We start from the raw sequence: 27,998 nt of genomic DNA, 5'->3' as shown, positions 1-27,998 counted from the left end.
CAGAGACCAGGGGCGGCAGCAGTGGCTGCTGGGAGAACTCCCAAGGAGAGGGGATGGGAGGGATGGCTGAGGAAACACCCCACAAGAGAGGGTGTTTGAAAATGGGTGACATCACTGGGCTCCTTCGCCCCACAGGGGTGCCGCAGAAAAAATGTAGTTGGTCAAGGGAGCTGTGGACTCCAAAAGGTTGAAAACCTGTGGTCTGTGCACAACCAAGAGAATAGATGTGGGTGTGCCCCTGTGGCCACTTGGTTTCACTGGGACTGATGGATGGCCAAGATGCCAGCTCATAGAAGCAGCTTCTCTGTTTTTTATTATTATTATTATTATTATTATTATTATTATTATTATTATTATTATTATTATTATTACTACTACTACTCTAGGCAACTGAGCCCTGAGATCTTGGGCAGGGGGCAGTTGTTTAGATGCTTCTCTGCCTGTGGCAGCTTCATGTTCCAGGCCAGCCCTAGATCAGACCCTGGTCCCTCTAAGCTTCATCCTCTCAGCCATGTATTTCACACAGGACATCCCTGGTGAAGCTGTGGCAGGAAGTGCTCATTCAACTTGTAATCTTGCTGAGATGCCTGTCAGCATCTGATTCAGCGAAGTGAATCAGCCTATCAAAAATGAAATGGCTTATTTTTTTTTGCTTTTTTGCTGCTGAGTTTTCTGCTAAAAGCACTAAAGGTGGTGCTTGTCAATTAAACTGTTGTAGAATCTGCTCATTTAAGCACAATAAACTTAATTAAATAAAAGTATGCACTCCCCGCCAAAGCAGAGGGCCAGCCAGGGGAGATGACTGCCTTAATTTGATTTGGAAGGTGCATGAGCCATATTTAATTTCTTTCCAATAATGAGATTTTTTACAACAAGTTTTCTAAAAAAAAGTCTAAAGCAAGAAACAACAATAAAGATTTGATTCTCGTTCCATTTCAGCAGCAGCCTTTGTCAACCTGGTGCCCTTCAGATGTTTTGGACTTGAGTCCTGCAGGGTTAGATCTTGGCCCTGATCCAGCTGATTCAGGGCTTTTCCGATGTCCTATAAAGCAGCAGAAAGAGGAAGCAAAGCATCTTCTTTTGCTACTCAGCCGGTAAATAAAAAATTATTCCAGCGGCATGGCTTCTTGAGGCCCAATGTTTATGGAATAATTGCTTTTGCCATTGCACTTATATTTTGGAAATACAGTATTGACAACTTCCCTGAGTAGTTGATAGCTGATTTTTACAATGTCTGGAACGAAAAACCAGGAGGGTTGTGAATAGCAGCAGCAGCAGGGAAATGACTGGTGCTTGTACCTGGGAGCTTGACATGATTTGTCAGCTCTGGACAGGACTAATGCCTTGGGATCTTAAAATCACCCTCCAGCCCTGTCATCAAGTCACGTCTACCTAGAAGTCCTTATTTGGCAGCCATGCCAGTGGCAGACACCCAGAGGTACTGTAATACTTTTGGGAGGTAAAGCTTCTGCAGACGAGTTGTTTGCGGTAAAAGGGAGGGTGTGTCAGTTGCTGTCATAAGCATTGTGTCATCATATGTTTGACAAATTGATGTTCCCTTAACTCTGAGAAGCAGAAATCCTATTACAGGACAGAACTTGCTCCATGGCCAGTTCAGACATATTGGCACCAGAGTTGGTAAATTGTAATGGGACACCCCCTCTCTCTCACACACACACAGATTGAGTTTCATTTACTTGTATAATTAATTTGTAGCCCATCTTGTTTTCACAATGGAGCTCAGGATGGTAATAATACTAATACTAATACTACTACTACTAATAATAACAACAATACCCCACCCATCTGTCTGGGTTTCCACAGCCACTCTGGGCAGCTCCCAGCAGAATATAAAAACATAATAAAACATGGGAGTTCCCTTCCAGATGCTGACCGTCCTGAATCCTACTTAGTGTCAGTAGAGAGTTAATGGACTGTGTGCCTTGCACGGGATAGACTCTGGACTCGCAAAGGCCATGGGAGCAGAGGGGGACAGTGAGTGAGGCAGGCAGGAGCTTCAGAGCCACAGCCAAAGTACCCGGCTAGCTGGCTGTGAGGCTGTTTGAGACAAAGGGAAGCACCTGTGTGGATCAGGACCTGGTAAATAATACATTCCATATGAAAATATGTAATACATAAATAAATAGCTGCATAGTGCTGTTATGAGTTAGAAGTGATTAATAATATGTAATAAGAGAAGGAACTGTTGTTGTTTTACTCTACATATTTTCCAAGTTAATACACAAAACATAATTACTTTACAACAAGATTAATCCGTCACGCAGGGCACTTATTATCTGCGTTTAAGTTTTCTCACGCCTGTTCAGCCAGGAGTTCCATATTAAGTAGTAAGTTGTTCTCTGCAGTACATGATCTTCATAGCTCTCTACTAGGCATTCACCTGTAACTAAAACAAGACCCCTATTTTCAGCCTAATAAACCAGACCATGGGGAGATGGGGATATCATCCCAACTGTGGTACATCTGCAGTAAAGCAAAACCTTTGTGTGTGGAATTCATATTCTAATTCAGTGCTTCTGATTGCTGCATTTGCTGGATCTTGGATGGTGCAGAGCTGACTTGGAAAACATGTGAATCTCCGGAAGGTGTTGGATTCCAGTTCCCATCAGCCAGCCTGGGCAATGCTTGGAGATGATGAGAACTGTAGTCCATCCACATTCCTTCTTCTCCTGCTCCAACACAGCAACTGATGCTGAATTCACTGGGATCCCTTTTGGGTGGCTTCACTCTTTGGATGGTAAATAGAAATCAACTTGGCGATCTTCAATGCTGTTGGGTAAATATTGACCTGCCAAAGCAAAAGTGAAGATAAGTGTGACGTATTGCTGAAGGGAGGAACTGACTGAGGGAAGATAAGGCATGAGGCCACAGTTCGAACACCGTCTCAGGTAATGCGAAGGCAGCAAGAGAAAGTTACTGTGAAATGTACAATCACAGCTTGACTTCATGGGTCCTTTGCTTGGATGAAGAATCCATTCAAATGGTTGCCAACAAACACAAAGCTTTACAGTAGTGGGGTGGGGAACACTTTTCAGCCCAAGGGCTGCACCCTCATGGGCCCTTACAGGAACCACAGGCCAATGGTGGGCGGGGCCAAGCGTAAAAGTGGGTGGAGCATCAGTTGTGTGACTCCTCACCTTTGCACAGTAGGTGCGCATTCCAACCATGCAAAAGTTCAAACACTTATACTCCAAGCATGCAGGGTGATAATAATTTATTTGTACTCCACCTATCTGACTGGGTTGCCCCAGCCACTCTTGGTTGCTTCCAGAATATATAAAGACATAGTAAAACATTCAACCTTAAGAAGCTTCCCTATACAGGGCTGCCTTCAGATGTCCCCTTCAGGAGACATTGTCACGGTTCAATGACGCATTTGCAGCCAAGCAAGTGCAGTTTAGGAGGCTGTGGAGCAGGACCAGTGAGGGTGTGATTCTGAAGGGAATCCCGAGGGCCTGATAAGCTTGATGGGCTGCATTTGCTCCCCCCCCCCCGCTTGCAGAACAGCGTAAGTGAAAAAATGACAATATCCCTGCTCCTGACAATTAAAAAAAAGTGGAGAGTGGGAAGGAGACTGGGATGGATGTGAGTCAATGCGATTCCATACAAGCTGATTTGGCATTTCTGGCTGTCTCCTGTGCTCATATGGTCTTCCCACCATCCCATTTGTGTACACTGCTTTTATGAGCTACTTCCACTTCCATGGAAACCTAAATCTGCCATTTCACCCAAGCCAACAAAGCTATGGTTTGTGCCAGACCTTCAAACTAGGGTTTTGAAACAGCTGACACATTCCACAGGATGAGACTTCAAGTCCCTCCTCTCAATAGCTGGTCAGTCATCCACAGTCAAGAGAATTCTGTGTCAAATTGAGGAAGCCTCTGTGGGTGAGGCTGAGTGGATTGGCAGGGTGTGTTATTCATGGGGGAGGCAAGGGCAAAAGGATTCTTGTCCAAAGGTTTCGTTGAATCAGCATTTATTGCAGAGAACAAATTTGTAGAAGCATTTTTTGAAAATGGTAATGTCTCTGGGTAAAAATAATAATAATAAATTTTATTTATACCCTGCCCTCCCCAGCCAAGACCGGGCTCAGGGTGGCTAACATTAAAATACAGCTTAAAAACAAGATTAAATACAACATTAAAATGCAGCCTCCTTTCAATAGAAACTCAAATCAAAAACTGTTTTGGGGAAGAAAATGTCAAGTCTTCACCAGGTCAACTATCCAGACTGGTCCTACGTGGGCCAGAAAAAAGCCAGGGAAGTCCCGAAATATGAGTTCCACCACAGAAAAAGGAAAGAGCGGGAGGGGATCAAGTTGGTTCCAGGCCAAAGGCCAGGTGGAACAACTCTGTCTTACAGGCCCTGCGGAAAGAAATCAGATCCCACAGGGCCCTGGTCTCATGAGACAAAGCGTTCCACCAGGCCAGAGCCAGTGTTGAAAAGGCCCTGGCTAGAGATGTACAATTTCGGAAATTTTGAAGCTCAGAAAAAACCCGTTCCCCCCCCCCCCGTTTTTTCTGGGGGGGGAACGAAAAATTTTGCAAAAATGGAAAAAGATGCTACATTAGCACTTCTTTTTTATTTTCCAGATTGAAAGTCATTCTGTTACTTTAGAAACATAAAATATAACTATGGATAATTTTAATGGGCAGAAAAATTATCACAACTAGCATATTAAAAATACAGTGTATCCAAACAGGAACTGAAATGTAACTTGTCATTCATCACTGTTTGCTATGCAACATGCTTACTCCACCTCCCATGTTTTGCCCATGAGACCTTATGTATTTCTTCACACTGATGTGTGTGGTCTGTTAACCACTTTAGCTACTACTACCGGTATATGCTTAAATTAGTTTATTTCACTTTTTAAAGACTGTTTTACAGCATTTAATGTTTAAAATATTTTCATTTCTTTTTGTCTTTCATAACACTTCTCTGATTGCCACAACAACACATATACTTTGAGGCCCTTTTTGTTGCTCTATATTTTCTTCCAGTGCTTTGAGGCCTAGTGAAGAGGAACAGAACCAATGCATACCACATGCATGCAAAAACAAAACTGAAACCTTCCTTTTCTGGTGACAACAGCATCTCCTAAAGCAGGCACCCTCAAACTTGGCCCTCCAGATGTTTTGGAACTACTGTATATCCCTGCGTATATGACTACTTTTTAACCCAGGGAAATATTCTCAGAAGTCGGGGGTCGTCTTATATGCCGGGTCGTATTTCTTATACAGCGAGTATATCCCCTACTCTATATTTTACCTGGAAAAGTGGGGGGGGGTTGTCGTCTTATATGCCCAGTCGTCTTATACGCCGGAATATACGGTACAATTCCCATCATCCCTGACCACTAGTCCTGTTAGCTAGGGATGATGCGAGTTGTAGCCCCAAAACATTTGGAGGGCCGAGTTTGGGGATGCCTGTCCTAAAGGAAGAAATGTATCTTGCATTGGAGAGTTCAGTTTGTAACCTAGGACTTGCTTGTCTTCACAGAAATTAGAATAATCTGATACCATACATATTTTTAAAAAATGATTTATAAAATATTTGAACCCCTTATCTTAAAATATTTTATTCATCATGTTAAAATAAAACATTCCATAATCTATTTTTTTATTTTTTCAATTTTTCCAATTTTTGGGGGGGGAACAAAAAAAGACTTCAGGAAAAAACCGGAAAACCCCCGTTTCCCCCCGAATTTTTCCGGGTTTTTTCCAGGCCTTCACATCTCTAGCCCTGGCTCTGGTTGAGGATAATCTGACTTCCTTAGGGCCCAGGACCTCTAGGGTGTTGCAATTTATGGACCTTAAGGTCCTCCACGGGGCATACCGGGAGAGGCGGCCCCGTGGGTACGAGGGTCCTAGGCTGCGAAGGGCTAGAAGGATTCTCTGATAGAGGACAGTGTCCGGGGAGCATTTTCCATCGTGTTGCTGTTTTGCACTTCTGCATTTGTATCTTAAAAAATAATAACCATCGGAACCCACATTGTTGCCTGGACCTTTCAGCAAGAAATTGTCCTTCCACATCCATCAGCCCTCGTGGGACCTGTTTTCCTGCCCCACAGGTGCTGGGTGGGGCTGGTTTTGTCACAGAAGCTTTATTGTTGAAAGGAAAGGCAGCCTTTGAGACACAGAATGGACAGTGCTGTTCCGAGGTCACTTACAAGTGTGCAGTGCCCCCAGGCAGTAGCATCATCATAACAAAGGAAAGCAATTGTTGCATGTCCCTATGCAAATGGTTGATCTTTTGGTCATTTATTTTAGCTCCCTGTCTGCTCAGAAGCCACATCAGGAGAGGAGGAAAAGGACAGTTCCAACTGCTTAATGGAAACATCAAAAGCCTCTGCTTTTGAAAGTTCTGTGTACTATTGTGATACAAGCAGCCTTCTGAGCCTTGCAGGGCTTTTATGGATGGCTAAAACATGGGACGTGGGTGGCGTGGTGAGGGACTGGGCTGAGCACTGAGTCGCGGCTGCAGCGGTAGTCCTGACTCCTGCAGGTCCACGTACGAGCGCTCCCGGAGGGTCCAGCGCGGCATGGTGGCCGGCGTGCAGGGAAAAGGGGAGGCCACCGACAAAGCCGCACAGCTCCCCCACTCACTGGGGCGTCCCTGAGAGGTGCCCCTGAGAGGCTGGCGCCAGTAGCCCCAATAGGAAAGACGGGTCTGACTGTAAGGGACGCGGGTGTTGCTGTGGGTTAAACCACAGAGCCTAGGGCTTGCCGATCAGAAGGTTGGCGGTTCGAATCCCCGCGACGGGGTGAGCTCCCATTGCTTGGTCCCTGCTCCTGCCAACCTAGCAGTTCAAAAGCACGTCAAAGTGCAAGTAGATAAACAGGTACCACTACAGTGGGAAGGTAAACAGCGTTTCCGTGTGCTCTGGTTCTCCAGAAGCGGCTTTCTCATGCTGGCCACATGACCTGGAAGCTGTACGCCGGCTCCCTCGGCCAATAACACGAGATGAGCGCCGTAACCCCAGAGTCGGTCACGACTGGACCTAATGGTCAGGGGTCCCTTTACCTTTACTGTACCCCCCCCCCCGGAATCTGTTAATTAAGGGCAGGACAGAAGCCTCCTAAATAATTGAAATTAATGTAAATATTCTGCTTGAATGGATATAGAAGATGTAGCAAAGCCTCTGAGTGCCCTTGGGACTGGGGGGTGGGTGGGAGTGGGGCAGGGGCACAACTCTTTCTCTGCCCCTCCAGCCGCAATAGAAACTGCCTTTCTGAAACTTCTTGTTTGCATCTCAGGGGAGCTCCCCCCCCTTTAAACTCTGCCACCCGCTTCCAAGCGGCATTCACTTTCCAGTTTTATCCAGGACTTAAATATCACTTCTACACACACACACACACACACACACACACACACACACACACACACACACACAGCTGAACCCCTGCGCCCCCCCCCTTTGTATCTGTGTGGCCTCGAAGGCAGCTGCTTGTCATTCCAGGCATAATTGCTCTGGCTCCCGTTCTATCTTTAGGAAAGCTATGCAGTGAAACAGGAACTACCACGGGACAAGAGGAAATTAACTCTGACTTTGCTGAGGAAAACCCCAAACAACAACAAAAACTCATGGCCATCGGGGAGGGAGGTGTCACCTGGTTTGTCTCTAAAAGGCAGCTATTAGCAGGCTACACTTTCCACACACTCACTTTCTCAGTCAGAGGGCACAAATCTGTTGTTGCTTGGAGCCCAGCAGTGTTTGAAGTGAACACAGCAGGTGGGAGGGGTGTGTGCAGATGACATGGCAGGCCACTTTAGGATGTGTGTGTGTGTGCATGTGCCCTACAGCTGCTATGATGGACTTGCTGGATGCGGAGGAGTGGTGGGAGGAACCACCTGGGGAACCCCCCCCCAGGAAGAAGGCTCAGAGCCCGAGGTGTGGTGGTGGGATGACAATGAGTGATCAGCGGGAGAAGAGGGAGCAGACTGGGAGGAGGAGGTGTCAGAAGCTGGAGAGGTAACATGGTTTAGTGATCAGGTAGAGGTTGTTCTCGAAGCTACAAACATGAGTTTGACCAAACTGCGGGAGGCAGTGCAAGACAGGAGTGCCTGGCGTGCTATGGTCCATGGGGTCACGAAGAGTCGGACACAACTAAACGACTAAACAACAACAAGAGGTTGTGGCAGCGGGCAGTCCAAAATCAGAGGCAGAAGTGGAGGCTAGAGAGGAGCGGGGGGGGGGGGGTCAAGAGGCAGAGATGAAGCAGGCTGCTGAAGAAGCCGGGCGGTGGGGGTGGTCTCCCCTTCCTGCTGAGACTAGCTCCTCGTCCCCCTAGTCTTCTAGAACCCTAAAAGGTATGAAGAGGAAGGAGCATAGAGAGATAAGACAATAGAGTCTCCAATTGCTTGGGAAGGACCCAAAGGAAGCGTAGACATAGCCAACTGCATCATAGCCGCAAGTTCTATCAGGACGAGTTGCTGTGCTCACTAAGCCTGGCTTCCTGAGTTGAACTCATTTCCTTGAATAAAGAGTTAACCTCATTGATGCTGTGTGATTTATCACTGACCTGCTCCTGACACCTTGCTCCTGACAGCTGCAGTGACAAGCTCATGTCCTCCAACAGCCCTCTTTGACCAGGGAATGCTCAGGAAGGCAGCGCCCCACTCTGTTCCTTTTAGGAATACCTTAGTCTTGTTTCCCTTACACCAGAGCTTTCCAAACTTCTCATGTTGGTGACACAACTTTTAGACATGCATCATTTCATAACACAGTTTTACTAGCAAACCAGAGGTTAAGTTAACCCCTTTCCAGCCCCAGGAGGAGGGTGGGGAGTGTTTGTGCGACCTACACACTGCAGTCAACACATTAATGTGTCTCTCTCACACACACAGTTGGGAAAGTTCTGCCTTACATGGTGCTCCACAGCTTCATCTTTGAGTATTAGTTTATTACTGTACTACCAGCTTAGTAGTTTAGTAGCACATTCTCCTTCAGAAGCCAGAGCAAGGCAGGCTGTGACACTCTAGCTGAATGCCTAAACAGCTTCGGCTGCCAACTTTTCAAGTGGCTTCTGCGGCTGTGCTCTGCAGCTCCCTCTGTGTGTATACATGCAGTAGCGTAGGAAGATGCCTCCCCCCCCCGCCCGCACTGGGTGCCCCTCCTCCGCAGGCGGCGCCCCTGCTCCCAAAATGCACGCCACACCCTGCCCCCAGAACGCGCTCCACCTCCCTGGGGGCAGCGCGCCTGCTCTCCGCCCCTCTCCACTGTATACACGTGTGTGTGTACACGATCCTGATCATTTATTTTTCTTCTGCTCATACTAAGAGCAGGATACAGCAAATTCTGCCCTCTGTTTTCTCAGGGATATTGCAGAAGCGGATGTTGCAGCATCTGCTGCAGTCTTCTAGGTCTGCTAGTTTAATTCTTACTTCCATGCGTTCTCTTTTTGGCGGTTGTCCGTATCAGCTAATTTGTTTTTCAGACGTGTGTTTTCCTCTCGGAGTTGCTCTATTTGTATTATTTGCATCTGGTTTTCTTTTTCTAGAGTGGAGATGGTGCCCGTGAGGGTTTCCACATTGGAGGTCAGGTCGCTTATTGTCTTCAGGGGAGTCACTGTTTTCTTTAATAGTTCTGCTATTCTCAGTTCCATTTCCCTCAGGTCTCTTTTTGTTGTTCGGCAATTGTCATCAGGAGGGATGTTGCGATCTCTTTGTCATTCGCCATCTCCTTGGTTGGTGCCATCTCAGTTGTCTTGGTGGCCTAGTCTGTGTTTTTTTGAAGTAGGGGGATGTTGTGGTTCGGTGTTTTGGTGTGGTGGTTCTTGGGTGTTGTGGAATTATAGAGTTGTACAGGCATTGTTAATTGGTGGCTTTCTTCAGAGCATCGGCTATTTTTATCATATTTGGGCTGTGACTTAAGGACTTCTTTTGGGTCACCGTAGTTGTCTCAGCTCTGTGGTATTAAAATTAGCCCCTTCTCATGCTAAGTAGCCATAATATGGATTTGTTAGGTTTGGCCGCTAATATACCACAATGTTCTCATGCTCAACATTTCTGCTTCCTAAAGTCCAGATAAAGAGGGGAGCCGAAGCCACTTCTGAAAGCCACTCCCTTCCTCCCACCCTTGATTGTGGATCAGTTGCTTCTGCCTCCAGCTCATGATGTGTTTTTCTACAGACTTTTTTTGCCTCAGATAGATGGAGAAAGTGCACCCTGTCCAGGAAACCAGGATATGGAGGTGGGCCTATTGCTTTCGGAGTAAGCATTACACAGAGCCTGCTCTCTCTCCTTCCCCAAACGTTTCCGTGCTGATCTAGTGCTGGACCTGTATATATTGGACGCTTCACCCTCCGTTTCTACTTCCTCAGCCACCTTGAGTTCCCAAACTGCCTGCTTGCTTCTGTTTGGTCTTGTCCCAGTTAGCGTTCAGCCAGTAGCCTAGTTTGACTGTGCTCTGTCTCCAGGACTAGGAGGGAAAGCAGTGAAGATGAGCAGGGCAGTTTTCTAGTGAGTAACCAGAATATTTATTTGTTTGCCCCTTGGACATTTCACTGAGATCACCAGCAAAGGATCACCAGCAAGAAATAAAGATTACATTGCAGATGGTGAGTGCCTGGTAGTTGCCTTTTTAGCTCACTAAATGGAGGTTGGTGAGTAAAGAGCTTGTGGTGGAGCTGCTGAACAGTTCCTTTGTCCATTTATCTGCAAGCGAAGAGGGGGGAGGGCCTACGAGAGGAAAATTCCCAAAGTTCCTGCCCTGCGCATCATATTTTATCAGCTTCCAAGCTAAGAATAATTTGACAAGTTCTTTAAGGATTGACCTACAAAGGCACACACTCCCTCCTTCCCTCTCGTCTCTTCACTTTGAGCAGCTGCTTCTGCTGTTTGGTGTCAAAGGAATCTTCCAGGCATCTCCAGTCCTTCCTCTGTCCTGCTATAATTTGGGAGCTTGAGCCATGGTGAGGCAGAGCAGGACCAAAGCAGGACCAGGTACTTCACAACAGGGATGGTGTTGTCATCTTCTTAGGCACTGTTTGTTGGTCCTGTGCATGCCAAAGAAATAAGCATGTTCTCTGAGATAAGCCCAGCAAATCAGCTGAGTTGGGTATGTGGGTGTCTCAAACTTTCTCCCCCAGGATAGAGCTGAACTTAGTGTGGGTGCAGAAGTGCAAGGATGGACTTCCAGATATTGCTGGACTTCAGCTCCTATCATTCCTGACCATTGACTGCCAGTTAGCTGGGGCTGATGGGAGTTGGAGTCCAACAATTACATTTGAACAGGACCTTTCACAGGAATAATTAAAAAAGCAATCATGTACAAGGTGCCGGTAAATATTCCACAGGAAAAGGACTGAATGCCTTCCTTTACTTGTAGAAGTCTGTTAAACTATAAAATAGCTTAATCTTAACCCTCACACTTCTACACAAGCATTATTCATTTATGATTTATTGTTAACGTTTGTTTCTTTTTATGGTTCATATAGTCCAATAAATTCCAAGATGAAAAACTAGAGAAGTTGTACATACATACACATATATAGATACATATAAAAATGGACATAAATAAAAAGTGATAAAGTTATCTACACTGATGTGAAATGTCAAATTAATACTGATTTACACTCATATGACGGGGTGAGCTCCTGTTGCTTGGTCGCAGCTCCTGCCAACCTAGCAGTCCGAAAGCACGTCAAAATGCAAGTAGCTAAATAGGAACCGCTACAGCGGGAAGGTAAAAACGGCGTTTCCATGTGCTGCTCTGGTTTACCAGAAGCGGCTTTGTCATGCTGGCCACATGACCTGAAAGCTATACGCCGGCTCCCTCGGCCAATAATGCGAGATGAGCGCGCAACCCCAGAGTCGGTCACGACTGGACCTAATGGTCAGGGGTCCCTTTACCTTTACTTTACACTCATATGCAAAAGGAAGTGCAAATAATTAAATACATAAAAATGATAGCAGAGACTTAGGCCCCATCAGCACTATACATTTAAAGCAGTATCATGCCATTTTAAACAGTTTTGGCTTCTCCCAAAGAATTGTGGTTTGCTGAGGGTGCTGAGAGTTGTTAAGGAGACCTTTGTTTGCTTTGCAGAGTTACAGTTCTCAAAATGGTTTAACAACCAGTCTTTCTTCCCCAGGAACTCAGAATTGTATATCCTAACTGCTCTTAGCACCCTTAACAAACTACAGTTCCCAGGAATCTTTGTGGGAAGCCACAAGTGTTTAACATGGCATGATACTACATTAAATCCATAGTGCAGCTGTGGCCTTGATATTTTACAAGGCTCCTCACAATTTGTATGGATGAATGTTTTTCTGAGTCCTGTTACATTTGGAGGCAGGACTATGCAGCTGCACTAGCTAGACTGAGAAGTTGTGATCTGCCCCAGAGGAGCCTCGTGAGGAATCATAGCTGAGTGGGGATTTGAACATGCGATTCCCACACTGGAGTCCAACATTTCAGCTGCTGCACAAACAAATGTGGGGATCAAATTCCTGTCTCATCCTTAAACAAAATTGAAGATACGGAAGGGAACAAAATTGCTGCAAGTTCCAAAGTCCTATAGAAGCACCTGATCAAACACAGAAATTCTTGGAACCGTCTGTTGCAGTTGTAATATTACCATACTAATAACTCTCAAGCTATTCTGGCTTCACCCATAGACTGAGGAATAGGATAAGCCAGGTGTGTTGATTTCGGGTAAAGCTGCTCTGCCACATTCTCCAGCCAGCTGCGAGATGTGGGTGATACTTTGAAGCTGTGCCCCTAGTTGACAATTTGGCATCAAATGATGATTTCAGATTCACACTAAATATCAATCTTAAAAGCAAATCTTAGATTTTGTTTCCCACAACCCTTTGCCATACTGGGAAGCTAAAAAAGAACCTTGTTGTCTCCAAGAAGAACAGCACAGCACTGAAAAATCCAACTCTACCCAGATACACTTAGATCCACTGCCACCTAGTGCCTAAACCATATAGTGACATTATCCACACAATCTGAATTGATGTACCGTAAGGAAATTTCATGTGTTCCTAAAGCTGGAGAATAGAGGTACCCAGGGAAGAACCTCAGTGGAAGATCTTGGCATTTGGACACATTTGTATGGGATCAGACAATTATTTAAATACCCGGATCCCAAGCATAGCTGCCAAGTCTCCCGTATTCCCTGGGAAACCCCTGTTTTTCCAGCTGTTCCCAGCTGAAAAAACGGATTTTTTTTGTTTTTTCCTGGTTTACTTACTGGCCGGGGGAGGCTCCTTCTGCGCATGTCTGGAGTCTCTGGACATGCACAGAAACGTTTTCTGGCGCGACGGCCATTTTGGAACTGGGCGGCGCATGCTCAGAAGTGACTTTTGATGCTGCTCTACCCAGTTCCAAAATGGCTGCAGCGCAACTTCCGACGTGGCGGCCATTTTGGAACTGGGCAGAGCAGCATCAAAAGTCGCTTCTGAGCATGCTCCGCCCAGTTCCAAAATGGCGGCAGCGCTACTTCCAGTCTGCTACTTCCGGTCCGATCCCTTATTTTTCTGGCAGGAACTTGGCAGGTATGATCCCAAGATGTATAGGCAGATCCCTCGCCTGGTCCATAATCTCCCAGCGCTCGATGAAATGGTCTGGAATGACCCTGCAGATTATAACCCATCTCTGTGCGTAGATCAGGCTAGCAATCACAGAACTAAAATTAGTGGTTGAGGGTCTGTACTACAATCCTAAGGCATTCCAGGCCATGTGAAGGTCAAGTGTGAGCCTTATCTCTGGATTTCTGGGCTTTTATGGATGTGCGAGAGACTTTAGACCTGACTTTGGCTGTGGTCTCTCTGTTAATTATATAATACTCTTGGTATTACATTGGGAAATACCGGTATGGCATTTAATTGCAGGATATGCCACATAATGTATGCCCTCTGCATACATATACTGTAATTACTATACTTGTAATGTGTATGGATTAATGACAGAGGGAAAGTTTATAGTTCAGAGGTTCTGCTGTGTAAACAAAACCCTGTAATTTTAATCAGTCTGGAATTCTGAATGGGATTCTGTTGAGAGGTGCCCTAGGGAGGATTTTCTGCATCCTGAATAGTACAGCCCCTGCTGGCACTAGGTGACAGGAGGAGGACAAAAAAACCCCATTCCCTGAACTTGGAGAAAGCTCTCTTCAGGATGCTTCATCTTCTTGATGAGCAGATTTTCTACCTGCAGATCTGAATATGTGGATTACTCCGAACAACAGGTTGAATGTCTGCCTGTGAGTCGAGGTATGGATGCAAAAGGAGGAAACCCTTCATATTTTGCTGCATTCATTCACCTGAAACTGTTGCACAATTGCTTCTGTGGTGCAACCCCATGGGATTGTAGTGAGAATCTTTTTAAAATGGAAAAAAGGTAGGGTGAAGAACCACACATACCACTGTGAGCTGTTGGGAGCAAAGATGGGATATATATATAAATGTAGACTGACTCTGTTTGTTCCACATGAATGGTCACAAAAACCGCTGGACCAATACTCCAATACTCCTCAGGTTTGGCCACAACCTCACTTGCCACCAAGAGAGTGACACCATACCATTCCCGTGGTCAGATGCCATACCTGTGCCGAAAAAACACTGTTTTCGGCAAATTTTGTAACCCACTACTCAGATACCCAGGGAAGCTGGGAATTATTCCAAAAAATCTGCATCTCCAGGGGTGGATACAACTGACCACGCCCCACCCAAACTCCGCCGCAAACCTCGCCAGGACGCCATTTCCAACCGTCAGAGTCACCACCACAGGCCTCAACAGAGGGCTCCACCGCCACACCCGCCGCAGGAAACACACCACCCCGACGTCGGCACCGAAACCCCCACAGCCCGATGACACGGCTGTCGACACACGGTCACTCAAAGGGAACCAGGGAATGGGGGGAGGAGAGGACATGATACGTCAAAACCACCGGACACGGGGGGGGGGGAGCGGGAACGACTCAGGGGGAGAGGGAACGTAATATTTCATACCTCAACACAGGGGTAGGAGAATCACAAGGAGGACCCACGGACCTGGGAGAGGAGGGGACGGGAGACCTCATCCATCGGACACCCCTGCGGGGAATGATATAGATCACCCACACCAACCAAATGGAGGTGGGGACTTACCGGGGGGGACTTGGGGGGGACGGGGTCTGAATACCTCATGGGTCAGGACAGGGTGACCCCAATCACAGAGATGACCTGGGGGGTGGGGGAGAAGAGGGGACGGGATAAGTAATGGATCGGAACAGGGTTGGGGGACTCACAGGGATACCCCTGTTTAAACATAACACCTGTAAAACAGTGGGACTCTGAGGCTCAGGGGGATCTGAGGGGATCTGAAAGGGGACTATTACCCTCCATTTGACAAGACTAATGCACAGCAACACGTGCCAGGGCCAGTTAAGCACAGTTATATCTTTCTTCAGATTCTTTCTCCAAGCTGGCCTTTTCCCAGTAGTGGACTGGTAAATTCTTGCCATGACAGCCCCACCCCCACCTGGTACTTACACCCACAATGTCCCATAATGTAGGAAGCTGTGTCGACCTATCCCCTAAATTTATCGAGGTCAAATATCTTCAACCTTTCCCCCCAGAGCCATAACCTGCTTTTGACCCAAACATGCATTTGGGGACCCATTTCGTAATCTTTTACCACATATCAATGTGATAGCAATACTCTTGTTGCGACCCACCTTGCATCAGGCGACAACCTACTTGTGGGTCCCAACACCCTACCACCACCAATTGAAGACCAGTGCACTGGATCATAAAGAGTAGTAAAGCAGTAGTAAAACTTGGAAGCCTCCTTATTTCCTTCTCAGAGCAGGTGGAGCTCATTAACCGCCCTGTTGTTGTTTTTGCTGCTGCTCCGGCACACAGTGCCATGGCTCCTTCACAGAGCTGTCTTGTCCTGCATTCTCCCTCCATGGATCCCATTACACCTTTCACAAAGCCTTTGGCTTCAAACCCATGTCCCCAGTCTCAAATGAAACAAAATCTAAGGACACATAACTCCACTGCATCTATGCCCCATTGCAGTTTTCTTCCCCACTGTTAACATTTACACCATGGGTAGGCAAACTAAGGCCCAGGGGCCGAATCCGGCCCAATCGCCTTCTCAATCCGGCCTGGTCTGGGAATCAGCGTGTTTTTACATGAGTAGAATGTGTCCTTTTATTCAAAATGCATCTCCGGGTTATTTGTGGGGCATAGGAATTCATTCATCCCCCCCAAAAAAAATATATAGTCCGGCCCCCCCACAAGGTCTGAGGGACGGTGGGCCAACCCCCTGCTGAAAAAGTTTGCTGACCCCTGATTTAGATTGCAATATCATCTGGGCCCCTCTGTTTTGCTTATGTTATTATCCAATGCAACATTCAATGTTTTGTGCTGTATAAATGCAAAATAATAATCAGCCTTCCCCAAGCTGGGTCTGATGCATAGCTGCCAAGTTATCCCTTTTTTTAAGGGATTTTCCCTTATGCTGAATAGGCTTCCTTGCGAGAAAAGGGAAAACTTGGCAGCTATGGTCTGATGGGAGGTGTAGTCCAAAACATTTGGAGGGCACCAGTTTTGGGAAAGCCTGCTGTAAAGCATCGTGTGAATTAGGCCTCTTTTCCGCCTCGCCTGACTTGGGTTCATTGCCTGGAAATCGTGAGAAGGTTTAATACAGCAGCCATCTCTCCGCTCCCACACCTGATCTGCATTCAAATCATACCTAGTGTTTTCATGTACAAGAGGAAGACAGGAAGCGGCAAAGTGATCTCATCCACACTGTACTTTATGTGGAATTCTCTGCTTCCTTCCTTGGCTGACTAATTACTTCCTACCTGGATCTGAGGGGGGCTTCCATCACACTAAACTACTAGAGGATGCAGCACTTGTTTCCTTTTTCTGAGCTTTGGAGGAAATACTAAAATTGGTGGTTGAAGAATAACCTTGAAACGCAGCAGCTGTGGTCAAGTCAGGCCAGCTGACATTTAAGAATAGTCTCAAGTTGTAAAAAAGTTTGTAGTGTGCTAAAACATTTAAATAAGGTATTTGACTGGGGGGGGTGGCATAATCCCCCCTGTAACTTTTAAAGTTTTTTTTAAAAATTGCATTTGTAGACTTCATAACTCTGAAATCAATTTTAAAAAGTTGTATTAGGAGGTCTCCCTCTCTTGCCATATCAGGATTTCATAAAGATTTTTCATTTGTTTGTGAAGGTTTTATAAATTTCTATATAGTGTAATAAATAACACAAAAATAATAGCAAAAACTAGCCAGAATTGCGTAGCATATCTGGACAGTTTACAAGTTAACAGTGGCGAACGGTGCCGCTTGGCTGCCCGGGGCGGCACCCCCTTGGGGGCGGGGTGTCGCTCCGCAGCGTGCATGTGTCATGACGCACGCACCAGGACGGACTGTGCATGTCTGCACATGCGCAGTCCATCCGGGTTGGTGCTGCTGCTGTGCTCGGCCGGCACGCTCTAAAGCAGAGCGCGCTACGGAGCGGTTTGCTGCCGCCCATAGTGCGCTCCGTAACATGCTTTGCTTCTTCCTGCTCGGGCAGAGGAGGTGAGGGGTGGGCCAGGGGCTGGGGGCACTGTCCCTGCATGCTGCCCCCATCAGAGTGGAGCTAGGTGCGGCCCACCCCCTACGCCCCTCCCTTGCTACACACCTGCAAGTTAATACTTTAAAAGCCTGGGAGATTATTATTATTATTATTTTAAAAAATTAAGTTTGCCTAGAGCCAAAAGGGTACATTAACCCAAGGCTAACTTCTCTGAGCCCTGAAACTCTGAGCTAAGAAAACCCTTTTTATGCTCACATTTCTCTTTTAGACAAACCAAATAGACATTATTCAAAAACAGACTCAAAGCTTTCAATCTTTGCCAGGCTGCAGTGCTTTGTGTTGGGTGTGTCCAGCTGCTTGTGCTGAGTGGCAGAGCATCTGCTTTGCATTCAGAAGGTCCCAGATTCAATACCTGGCACCTCCAGGTAGGGCTTGAGAAGGACTCCCGTCTCAAACCATGGAGAGCCATTGCTGCCAGTCAGTACAGAGCTCAAAGGACCAATAGTCTGACTTTGTGTAAGGCAGCTTCCTATGTTCTGGTGAGTGTCTTTGCACTCTCTGTCTCACCTGTAGGCCAGTGGGTGGGTAGTGGAGCACCTGCTTTGCATTCTGAAGGTCCCAGGTTGCAACAGGTGATGGAAAGGAGACCCCCCCTCTGCCTGAAACACCCCTCCCCCCTCTCGAGAGCCCCTGCTAGCCAGAGAAGACAACACTGGGATGGGATGGAGGGAGAAATTGTCTGACTAGGTGCAAGAGAGCCAGTGTGGTGTATTGGTTAAGAGCGGTAGGCTCGTAATCTGGGGAACCGGGCTAGTCACACTTCCCTGAAGTCTCTCAACCCCACTCACCTCACAGAGTGTTTGTTGTGGGGGAGGAAGGGAAAGGAGAATGTTAGCCACTTTGAGACTTCTTCTTCTTCTTCTTCTTCTTCTTCTTCTTCTTCTTCTTCTTCTTCTTCTTCTTCTTCTTCTTCTTCTTCTTCTTCTTCTTCTTCTGTCCACAAAGGCAAATTGAAAAAGCATGAGAAGCGATGCGGGAGATGTGTCACTGTGCCGCTGCTTGTGGCAAAACAGGAAGTGCCTGCGCCACCAATTTTGGGTGATATCATGTGAGATCTCACATTCCCTGCATGATCTTGCCAAATTTCAATGAGATCTTGCCAGAAATTGGCACATTCTCACCCAAAATGCTGCTGCAGCTTCTCTACTGGAGGAGGTGTAGGCAAGATGACCAAGGGAGTGTTGCCTTGGGGGCTTTGTCCATCTTAGAGAGCAGCCTCATCCTGCCTAATGGGTACACCAGCCCTGTGAAACACACACTGTTTAAATAAAGGCATTTGTAGGGATTTGACCAAAAGAGAATGCGGGCAGATTCATGGAGGGCAAGGCTACCAATGGCAATTTGTCGCAATGGCTGTGCTCTGCCTCTAAGCTCAGAGGCAGTGGTGCTTGAATACCAGTTGCTGGAAACTACAGGAGGGGAGAGGGCTGTTGTGTTCAGGTCCTGCTTCTGGGATTCCCACTGGGACATCTGGTTGACTGCTGTGAGAACAGGATGCTAGACTAGTTGGGCCATTGCCTGATCCAGCAATGCTCTTCTTACATTCTTATGTCTTGAATATTAGGGTTCTGTTGACATTTTTTAATGCATTTTAGCATATCCAACTATCTTTGTTTTGTCTGTAGCCGCAACTGGGGCTACTCTAGGAATTTGAACCCATCTCCTGCACCCACTCCCTGGCTTCCCAAAGGATTGCCAGTTTCCCTGGTGTGGGAGAATTGCCTTCAGCTCCTCTTTCTTCTTTGCAGCGGCCAGTTTGCTATAGTGAAGAAATGCCGAGAGAAGGTCACGGGGATGGAATACGCCGCCAAATTTATCAAGAAACGACAGAGCCGTGCCAGCCGCCGTGGAGTCCGACGAGAGGAGATTGAAAGAGAGGTCAACATCCTCCAGCAGATCCTTCACGCCAATATAATCAAGCTGCATGACGTGTATGAGAACAAGACTGATGTGGTCCTTATCCTTGAGCTGTGAGTAGGAGAGGCTGCAAATGTGCTGGAATGCATAGGAATGCACTTTTAAAACAAATGAATGAATAGATATAAAAGTTCTTAAAATAAGCTAGAATATGTGCAAGCAATATCTGTTGAAATATCAGAAGCCCACTGGGGAGCTGAATCAAGTATAGTGTGCAGAGAGTAAGGGTTTGCCCATGAAGAGTAAAACCAGACTAAGTTATGCTTAATAAGCGATAGAAAGTGTGCAAATTATTTGAATAATTGCAAAGAAGTCTGCTCCATCTATTCCTTTGTTTGCAAAATTTGAGCCCATCAAGTGCAGAATTCCAGGCCCTCTAGCCCCTAAAACCACAATTGGGATTGGACTCTTCTTGTTTCCCCCCCAGCAGCCTAAGATTCTTGGGATTTTCCATAGAAAACTGTGTTGGTGCTGAGGGCCACCTTGTGGAGAACTTGTGTGCAACATGTTAGCTGTCCATCAGAATTTCAAGGTTCAGTGACCAGCTTTGGTGGCACGTTGTATTTTGAATAAGTTCGTGTATATCGGTGTTGGTGTGTGTATGAGTCTCATACACACCCCATTCCTGACTCATTATTCAGGGCAGTAAACTGCTTCATTATATGCATTTAACTTATATCCAGTTTCCTGGACCACAGGGGCTATAAAATCAGTTTGTTCAACTATTCTAAACAAAGAATTGAGCTGCAATAGGAAACACTTGCAGCGTAAGACATAAATCAAATTGGATCCTTTTAAAAGGAACAAACTTATAATTGGCAAGGTGCCCATTTAGGGGGGGGGCAGCAATGTTGATAGCATGCTCAGGTACATCCCAGTTGTTCTTTCTGTGCAGTAATTGGTTTGAAGCTACGAACATGAGTTTGACCAAACTGCGGGAGGCAGTGCAAGACAGGAGTGCCTGGCGTGCTATGGTCCATGGGGTCACGAAGAGTCGGACACGACTAAACGACTAAACAACAACAATTGGTTTGAGGGTTTTATTGTGCTGCTGATGCCATTGACCATTCATTTCCATAAAGGTCCCATATGGGATAGAAGATGAGGATTATAAATTATCTTAAAAATAAGTGCATAAGTGATATGCATATGTAGTGTATCAAAATATATTTAACTAGGGGACAAAGAAAAAAAAGTGTTGTAAATCTTCCTCCCAGCCTTATCCACAAAAGAGAACTGTTGGCTCTTGAGAGTGTCAGTAATTTGTGATAGGGATTCAAGAGCTTACCAGATACCAGAATGTTAGGACTGTACATTTAAAGCAGATTAAAATGCTGCGTTGCCCTAGTCCAACAAAAAAAAAATTCAATGGACTTTTTGCAGTTTGGAAAGTGATGGGCAAATGCATTTAAAAATGTGGGGTGAATGAATGATTAACCAGATTATGTATAAACACTCAGCAAGCAAATCAGGAAGAATGCAGGATTAGTGCTCATTATCATATAATCACTGCTTAAACAAATTGGAACAAATGCTCAATAAAGACCAGAGACTTTGCAAAATAAAAATAAAGATTGGACACAGTCTAACCACCTCATAAGCTTTCTGCAAAGAATTCAGGATGAATGCTCTATTCAACAAACAGCAGTAGTAATTTGTTAGAAACATCCATTAGACTAATCCAGGGAACCAGAAGCAGAATAGTACAATGAATCTGCATCGTTTTGCTGTCAATGCAGCTATCACAATGCTTTCTTGTTGGTTTTGTAGCGTGTCTGGAGGAGAACTTTTTGATTTCCTGGCCCAGAAGGAGTCGCTGAGTGAAGAGGAAGCCACACAGTTCATTAAGCAGATCCTAGATGGTGTCAGCTACTTGCATGACAAGAAAATAGCCCATTTTGATTTAAAGGTAAGCAGGGAAGTCAGGCAGAATGGGCTTGGCAGCCACTGATGCCAACTCTAGGGGGCCCTGGGGGACTGGGCACCCATAAAATTCTTGTTGTGGGTGCTTGGCACCCACACCACAGGGCCTTGGACAGGACTTCCAGGGTTCCCAGGCACCTCTGCGGCACATGTGATGCAATGTGATGTCATGACATCACAGCGCAACGTGACATCATGGCGTCACATTACATTGCATGTGCCTCTGAGCACCCATAATCTGGGTCCCAAGTTGGCGACCCTGTTGGCAGCTGACTGTAGATCAGCTTTCACCAGCCTGGTGCCCTCCATATTTTGAGGGCTACAACTCCCAGTCAGCCCTCAGCCTTTCTTAGCTGTGCTAGCTGCAGGGCTGTCTTAAGCATATGTGGCGCCAGGGTGCAAAAATCCACCTGGCACCCCACCCCCCGGTTGCCCATTCCCAGGCGCACAGGAGGGCGGAGCCGGCTGGCCGCCTCAGCGTCTCGCTGGCTCAGTCACCCCCGAACTCATGGCCCAGAGCTGCCCACAGCAGAAGAGCCTACCACAGCGTGCCGACCAACAAATGGGCTCTTCCCCAAACTCAACTCTCGGGCCCCGGACTCTCAGCAAGGTGCCCCTGAGAGCCCGGCACCCGGGTGCCCAGCACCCCTAGCACCTATGGGTAAGATGGCCCTGGCTGGCTGAGACTGGTGGGAGTTGCAGTTCAAAACATTTGGAGGCACCAGGTTGGGAAAGGAAAGGCTGGGGTGTGGTTTAAACATGCTTGGTTTTTGTGGCTCCTGTACCATGTGGACTTGTAAGCCTTTGCAACCTTCTGGAGAAAGGGCAAGTAAGACATTCTATAAACAAATAAACCAGAGCTCAGCTGATTTGTATACATTGGCAGATTCTTACATTCCTGTTAAAAAATAGGGCTGGATCAATCCACAAACCTGACTTTATTATTTCTTTGTATGTGTGTCTTCCCTGTTATCCAATAAGCCTGAGAATATTATGCTGCTAGAAAAGAATATCCCCATCCCGCACATAAAACTGATTGATTTTGGTCTGGCTCATGAAATAGAAGATGGCGTTGAGTTTAAAAATATTTTTGGGACACCAGAATTTGTAGGTAAGTCTCAGCCATTTCACTGTTAGTTGTTGATTGTTTAATCATTCAGTCAAAGTTTAGACTACAGTCACTGGCATTCATTGTGGTTGCCACTTGTTTAGATTAGAGCGACTGAAAAGTACATGTGCTTCATGGAAACTGGTCTGTGGGGGTCCCTGCACTGTAGGGTACGAGAACCCGTGGCCCCCCAGAGGCTGGCGGACTACAGTTCCCATTCTCCCTGCTTATTGGCTCTGCTGGCTGCGGCTATCCAAGTCGAACAACACCTGGAAGGACACATGTTTTCCATTCCTAGGTTAAGCTTCCCCCCCTTCACCTGCAAGTCTGAAAATGTTCTCAAATGTTATGAAATGCCAGCAAGCCCTCCCATGACCTCCTTCCAAAGGAGACCAGCCTTTGGTGTGAGTTATGCCCCGGGAATTTCTTATTGTTTGTGGAGGTGGGGCATGAGCAGTAGCGCTGAGAGTGCGGGTTGGGAAGGATGAGGGGAATTGTGTCCTGGGGGCTCCAGAGGGTGTGTGTGTGTGTGTGTGTGTGTGTGTGTGTGTGTCTGCCTGCCTTCTAGGTTTGTGATTCTGTACTTGCCTTTAAAATCCTTGGTGCACCCTCTTGCTGATTCTTGTTGTTCCTTTCAGCACCAGAAATAGTGAACTACGAGCCTCTTGGGCTGGCTGCAGATATGTGGTAAAGATTTTCCTCTTTCCATTCCCTTCCAGAATAGCATCACTTCTTGTTTGATGGTTTGAGATCAGTCAATAAAAGCAAGATACCATCTGCAAACATTCTTATACTGTGTTGCATGTGACTGCTTTGAACTCCAGTTATTATCGGGTTATTTCTAATTAGTTCAGCCAGTGGTTCTAAATAAAAAGGGTGAAAGTGGACAACCTTGTTTTGTTCTCTTATAGACTGGAAATTGATTAGAATCTCTACCACCAACTCAAATATGTGCTAAATTGCTATCATAAAGCTGATTAATAATCCCTATAAACTTTGGGTGCCAAATTCTTGTAACTTTAATAATTCTTTATGAAAATCCCAATTAACTTTATCAAAAGCTTTGGTTGCGTCAAGTGAAAGAGCCACTGCTGGGGTTTTATAAGTTGGTAAATATTCAAAACCTTCTTAACTAGTTTGGCCAAGTTCTATGGAAAAACACCAGCAATGCCAACACTCTCTTTATATTATTATTAAAGGTAAAGGGACCCCTGACCATTAGGTCCAGTCGTGACCGACTCTGGGGTTGCGCGCTCATCTCGCATTATTGGCCGAGGGAGCCGGCGTATAGCTTCCAGGTCATGTGGCCAGCATGACAAAGCCACTTCTGGCAAACCAGAGCAGCACACGGAAACGCCGTTTACCTTCCCGCTGTAGCGGTTCCTATTTATCTACTTGCATTTTGACGTGCTTTCGAACCAAACATGGTATAAGATGTGTTTATTTGTCAAAGTTAGGTCCCACTGTGGCTTTCTTTTCCCCACTTTCCATCTGCATATGCCAGTAGATTACACAATAGTGGATGTTAATCTAAATGTTTCCATTTTTCTCTTTTGCTTTGTTTCAGGAGTATAGGAGTTATCACTTACATTCTGTAAGTACTGCACTGGCTTATATATCTGTTTTTGTATTGCTTTTATGCCCTGCTTTTCCTCCAGGGAGCTCAATGTGACATACATGATTCCCACCCCACCATTTTATCCGCACAAATTGGCCCCCAGCAAATTAAAGCAGAAGTCACTCCCAGTTACTGGATTTGTTCCAGAGAACGCTGGGTAGAACTCAGTCGACCTTACCCTTGATAAAGAGCAGTCCCTCCCCGGAATCATCCCTTCTCCTCCACCCCGAGATCATAGCTAAGAGCAGGTTATTGGCAGGGATTCCATGGGGCAGGGGGAAGCCACAGCCACCCACCCCTGTTGTTAGCCCAGCACCTCTCTAGTCCCCAGTTCAAAATCTACTTGAGCCACAGCTGCCTGCTTGCCACCTCTAAGCATGCAGGTGCCTTTCTCCAAATTCCAGTTCCACAATGCAGTTGCCAAGGCTGCTCGCTAGGTGGCGGTGCCGTGTCTTCCTATGCTGAGCTCTCCCCCCCCCCAAAAAATCAGCAGTAGGTTCTTGTGTGCTTTGAACACTTTGATGCAAACTGTTGTTACCCATGCTTGGCAGGGTGTTGGACTGGATGGCCCTTGTGGTCTCTTCCAACTCTATGATTCTATGTCCTTGGGCTGGAAGCAGAATTTGTGCAAAGTCATTGTGGGGGAGTCTGCAGAAAGCAAACTAAGAGGGTCTGTGTCCATGGAATGCTCCCCAGTCTCAATGAAGTCGTGTGTCCCCAGTGTCTAGTCTTTTCCTCAGTGTTCCTTTCCTATCATCTCCCAACTCCCCCCCCCCAAAGAAAAACCTTGGTCAAATAGAACTAGTGTTGGGTAGTGGTAAGAAAGTCCTCAGCTCAAATTTTGCCTCTGCCATGAAGCCCTGAGGCCTTAGGTGAGCCACGTGTCTGTCTTTCTGCCTCCTTCCCCAACAGCTGCAATATGCAGATACTGAGACTGGCCTACCCTACAAAGCAACTTACATAATCAGAAAAACAAAAGTGATGGACAAAAGCAACTGCAGTAAAACAGCACATAAAGTAAAGAAGAAGAATTATGATAGCATCACCCACACCAGTTTATTATGGACAACTGGCCAGAAATAAGACCAACAATATAACATAAAGTCTTCCAAAATCTCAAATGCATGACAGTTGTTTTTAAGTGTAACAACAGCTTGGTTCTATGCAAAATAGTGAATAACCCTGGAAATAATGCATTGCAATGCAGAAAGCAAGATAGACTCCCATCAATTATGCTGACCAGCACAAAAAATCCTCCCAAATTAATTGAGAATGTTTTCAAAGCTCTGTATTGATGCAGAGTGAGAATATGATTCAGTGGGGAAGGGTTAAGCATCCCCTGGTGCCAGATGAAGCCTCTGTCCACTCCTCCACAATGACCTCCTTTCCTGTAACAGGGACATTATTCCTACATTATGGTCATTGGTCAGGAGATGCTGCCACAAACATTGTTGGGATGTAGGAAGCAGCCTTATACTGAGTCCACCCATTGGTTTCTCTCACTCAGTATTGTCTGCACTGACCGGCAGCAGCTCTCCAGGGTTTCAGGCAGGGGATGTTCCCATACCTACCTGGAGATAAAATAAAAAAAATTCCTTCAGTAGCACCTTAAAGACCAACTAAGTTTTTATTTTGGTATGAGCTTTCGTGTGCATGCACACTTCTTCAGATACAGTGAAATGGAAGTTTCACTGTATCTGAAGAAGTGTGCATGCACACGAAAGCTCATACCAAAATAAAAACTTAGTTGGTCTTTAAGGTGCTACTGAAGGAATTTTTTTTATTTTACTTCGATCCAGACCAACACGGCTACCTACCTGCTACCTGGAGATGTTGTGGGGCCTGGACCTGAGACCTTCTGCATACAAAAACAGATGCTCCACCTCTGAGCTAAGGTCCATCCCTATAAATAGCATTTAAGCTGTGCAGCCTAAATATGGAAGGTGACTGTTATAGACCTGAAAGTGGGAGACTGTTTCAACCCTTGGGACAGGAGCAGCATTTCCCTGTCTCTTGATTTCACAACTCAGCATCTCTCTCCAAAGACAGACAAGAAAGTGCTGTGGCACATTTTATTATTTTTTTAAAAAAGGTAAGCAAAGGACGTCGCTTACAGTGAAGGGCATTTGAGAAAGAAGCCAGGCTCCTCTCCCAGGCTAAATAAAGACTGCTGAGCACCCACTGTATTATTAGCAGGCAGGCCCTCTTTCATTGCAAACAAGGCCAGCTGCTGAACCTGCAGAAAAATAACTTCCTCCCTGCACCAGGGGCTTCCTGGATTTGATTTCACTGCATCTTTCCTATCCCTTGTCTCGAGTGAATTTTGGGTAGGAGGAGCCCAAGACATTTTTGTCCTGAAATAGGAAGTCCAAATGGCACTAACTGACATAGGGCACAATCCCCTGGTGATTTATTTCTGTGGAAACCCCACCATTTATTTTATATATTTACTAGCTGGCCCTGCCACGCGTTGCCGTGGCTAATCCCCATGACTGCCACCACCCTTTGTCGATCCATGACGTATCCCGCCCCCTGCTCCCCCCACCCCCAGGTTTTCCCTGTGATTCCCCCCCAACCTGTCCTGTCCCATGACGTATCACACCCCCTCTTCCCCCCACCCCCGGGTCATCCCTGTGACTGGCCCCACCGTGTCCTGACCTATCCTGTCCCCTCCTCCCCCCAACCTCCCCCCAGGCAAGTCAGTAGCTCCATTCGGCCTAGTCTGTAAATGGCAGTTGAGGTGCTGTTGAAAGGGAAGGTTCTGTAGGTTCTATAGGTGTAGTACCAGTGTAGCCGCCACTAGAGGGTGCTGGTTTGCAACCTGGTTCTTTTCCCAGAATGCACTTTCGTCTGATTTGTGAGTTCTGGAACACGTGGTTTGGGTTTTTTTACCTAGTCCAGGTGTGACATCTGTCTTTGAAAACGGTATGGGCTTGCTCTCACATCCGCATGCGGCATTGTGTCAAAAAAAATTTTTTTTCTTTCTCCATTGTGTCAAAATTTGAGCGCAATCGGTCAAGCGGTTTTGGTGAAACGTGGATACTAACGGACATGGCCAGTTTATATATATATATATATATATATATATATATATATATATATATATATATATCCCACCTTTCCTCACAACAACCCTGCAAGGTAGGTTAGGCACAAAGTCACGCAGTGAGATTCATGGCTGAGTAGGGATTTGAACCCTGGTCTCCCAGGCCCGAGTTCGACACTCTAGCTAGTGCACCACACTGGCTCTCAATAATAAATAGGAGCCCCACAAGTGCATGTTTTGCTCTTGAAGAGCTCCCATTTATTTCACAGGGGAAATCCCCGGGTGTTGTTCCCTATAAGATCAGATCATTCTGTCTCCTATTTCAAAGCTCTTCATAGGACCCTAGATTTAAATAGCATTCTCTGCTTTGGGGTCAGGAATGGGGCCAATTTTCCCTGTTTTTCTCTGCAGGCTAATGACCCTTCTCTCTCCCTATGGTCCCTCTAGGCTTAGCGGGGCTTCGCCATTCCTCGGAGATACCAAGCAGGAGACGCTGGCCAACATCACAGCTGTGAACTATGAATTTGACGAAGAGTTCTTCAGCCATACCAGTGACCTCGCCAAAGATTTCATTCGGAAGCTTCTGGTAAAAGATACCCGGTGAGCCCCAGATGACCCGCTAGGAGGAGGATGAGAGGAAGGCCAATCTCAGAGCTGACCCATACCTTGGCTTAGCGTGGATGGTGACCCCCTCATGCCGCCTTCAGTTCATTCCCCCTCTTCCACAGGGAATTCTCCTCCAACTACTGATGTCTCACACTCTGTGCTTCCT

General features: G+C 46.3%; 1 protein-coding gene across 9 annotated transcripts in view; it reads left to right on the top strand.

Moving 5' to 3' along the window:
* DAPK2 (death associated protein kinase 2) overlaps positions 1 to 27,998 on the top strand; it is a 51,856-nt gene that overhangs the window by 19,277 nt on the left and 4,581 nt on the right. For 8 of the 9 annotated variants that reach the window (XM_088657293.1, XM_088657292.1, XM_035130930.3 and 5 more), the window contains 6 exons: positions 19,363 to 19,584; positions 21,302 to 21,440; positions 22,436 to 22,565; positions 23,201 to 23,249; positions 24,130 to 24,156; positions 27,674 to 27,826. In XM_088657293.1, coding sequence (XP_088513419.1) covers positions 19,363 to 19,584; positions 21,302 to 21,440; positions 22,436 to 22,565; positions 23,201 to 23,249; positions 24,130 to 24,156; positions 27,674 to 27,826 — 720 coding nt within the window. Of the gene's footprint in view, positions 1 to 19,362; positions 19,585 to 20,426; positions 21,441 to 22,435; positions 22,566 to 23,200; positions 23,250 to 24,129; positions 24,157 to 27,673; positions 27,827 to 27,998 lie in introns of all 9 variants that reach the window. The other variant, XM_088657294.1, reaches the window with a different exon arrangement.

The sequence above is a fragment of the Zootoca vivipara genome, chromosome 13 (assembly GCF_965207765.1).
Source record: "Zootoca vivipara chromosome 13, rZooViv2.hap1.1, whole genome shotgun sequence".
Taxonomy (NCBI): Eukaryota; Metazoa; Chordata; class Lepidosauria; order Squamata; family Lacertidae; genus Zootoca; species Zootoca vivipara.
This window is presented reverse-complemented; position numbering and strand designations above follow the sequence as displayed.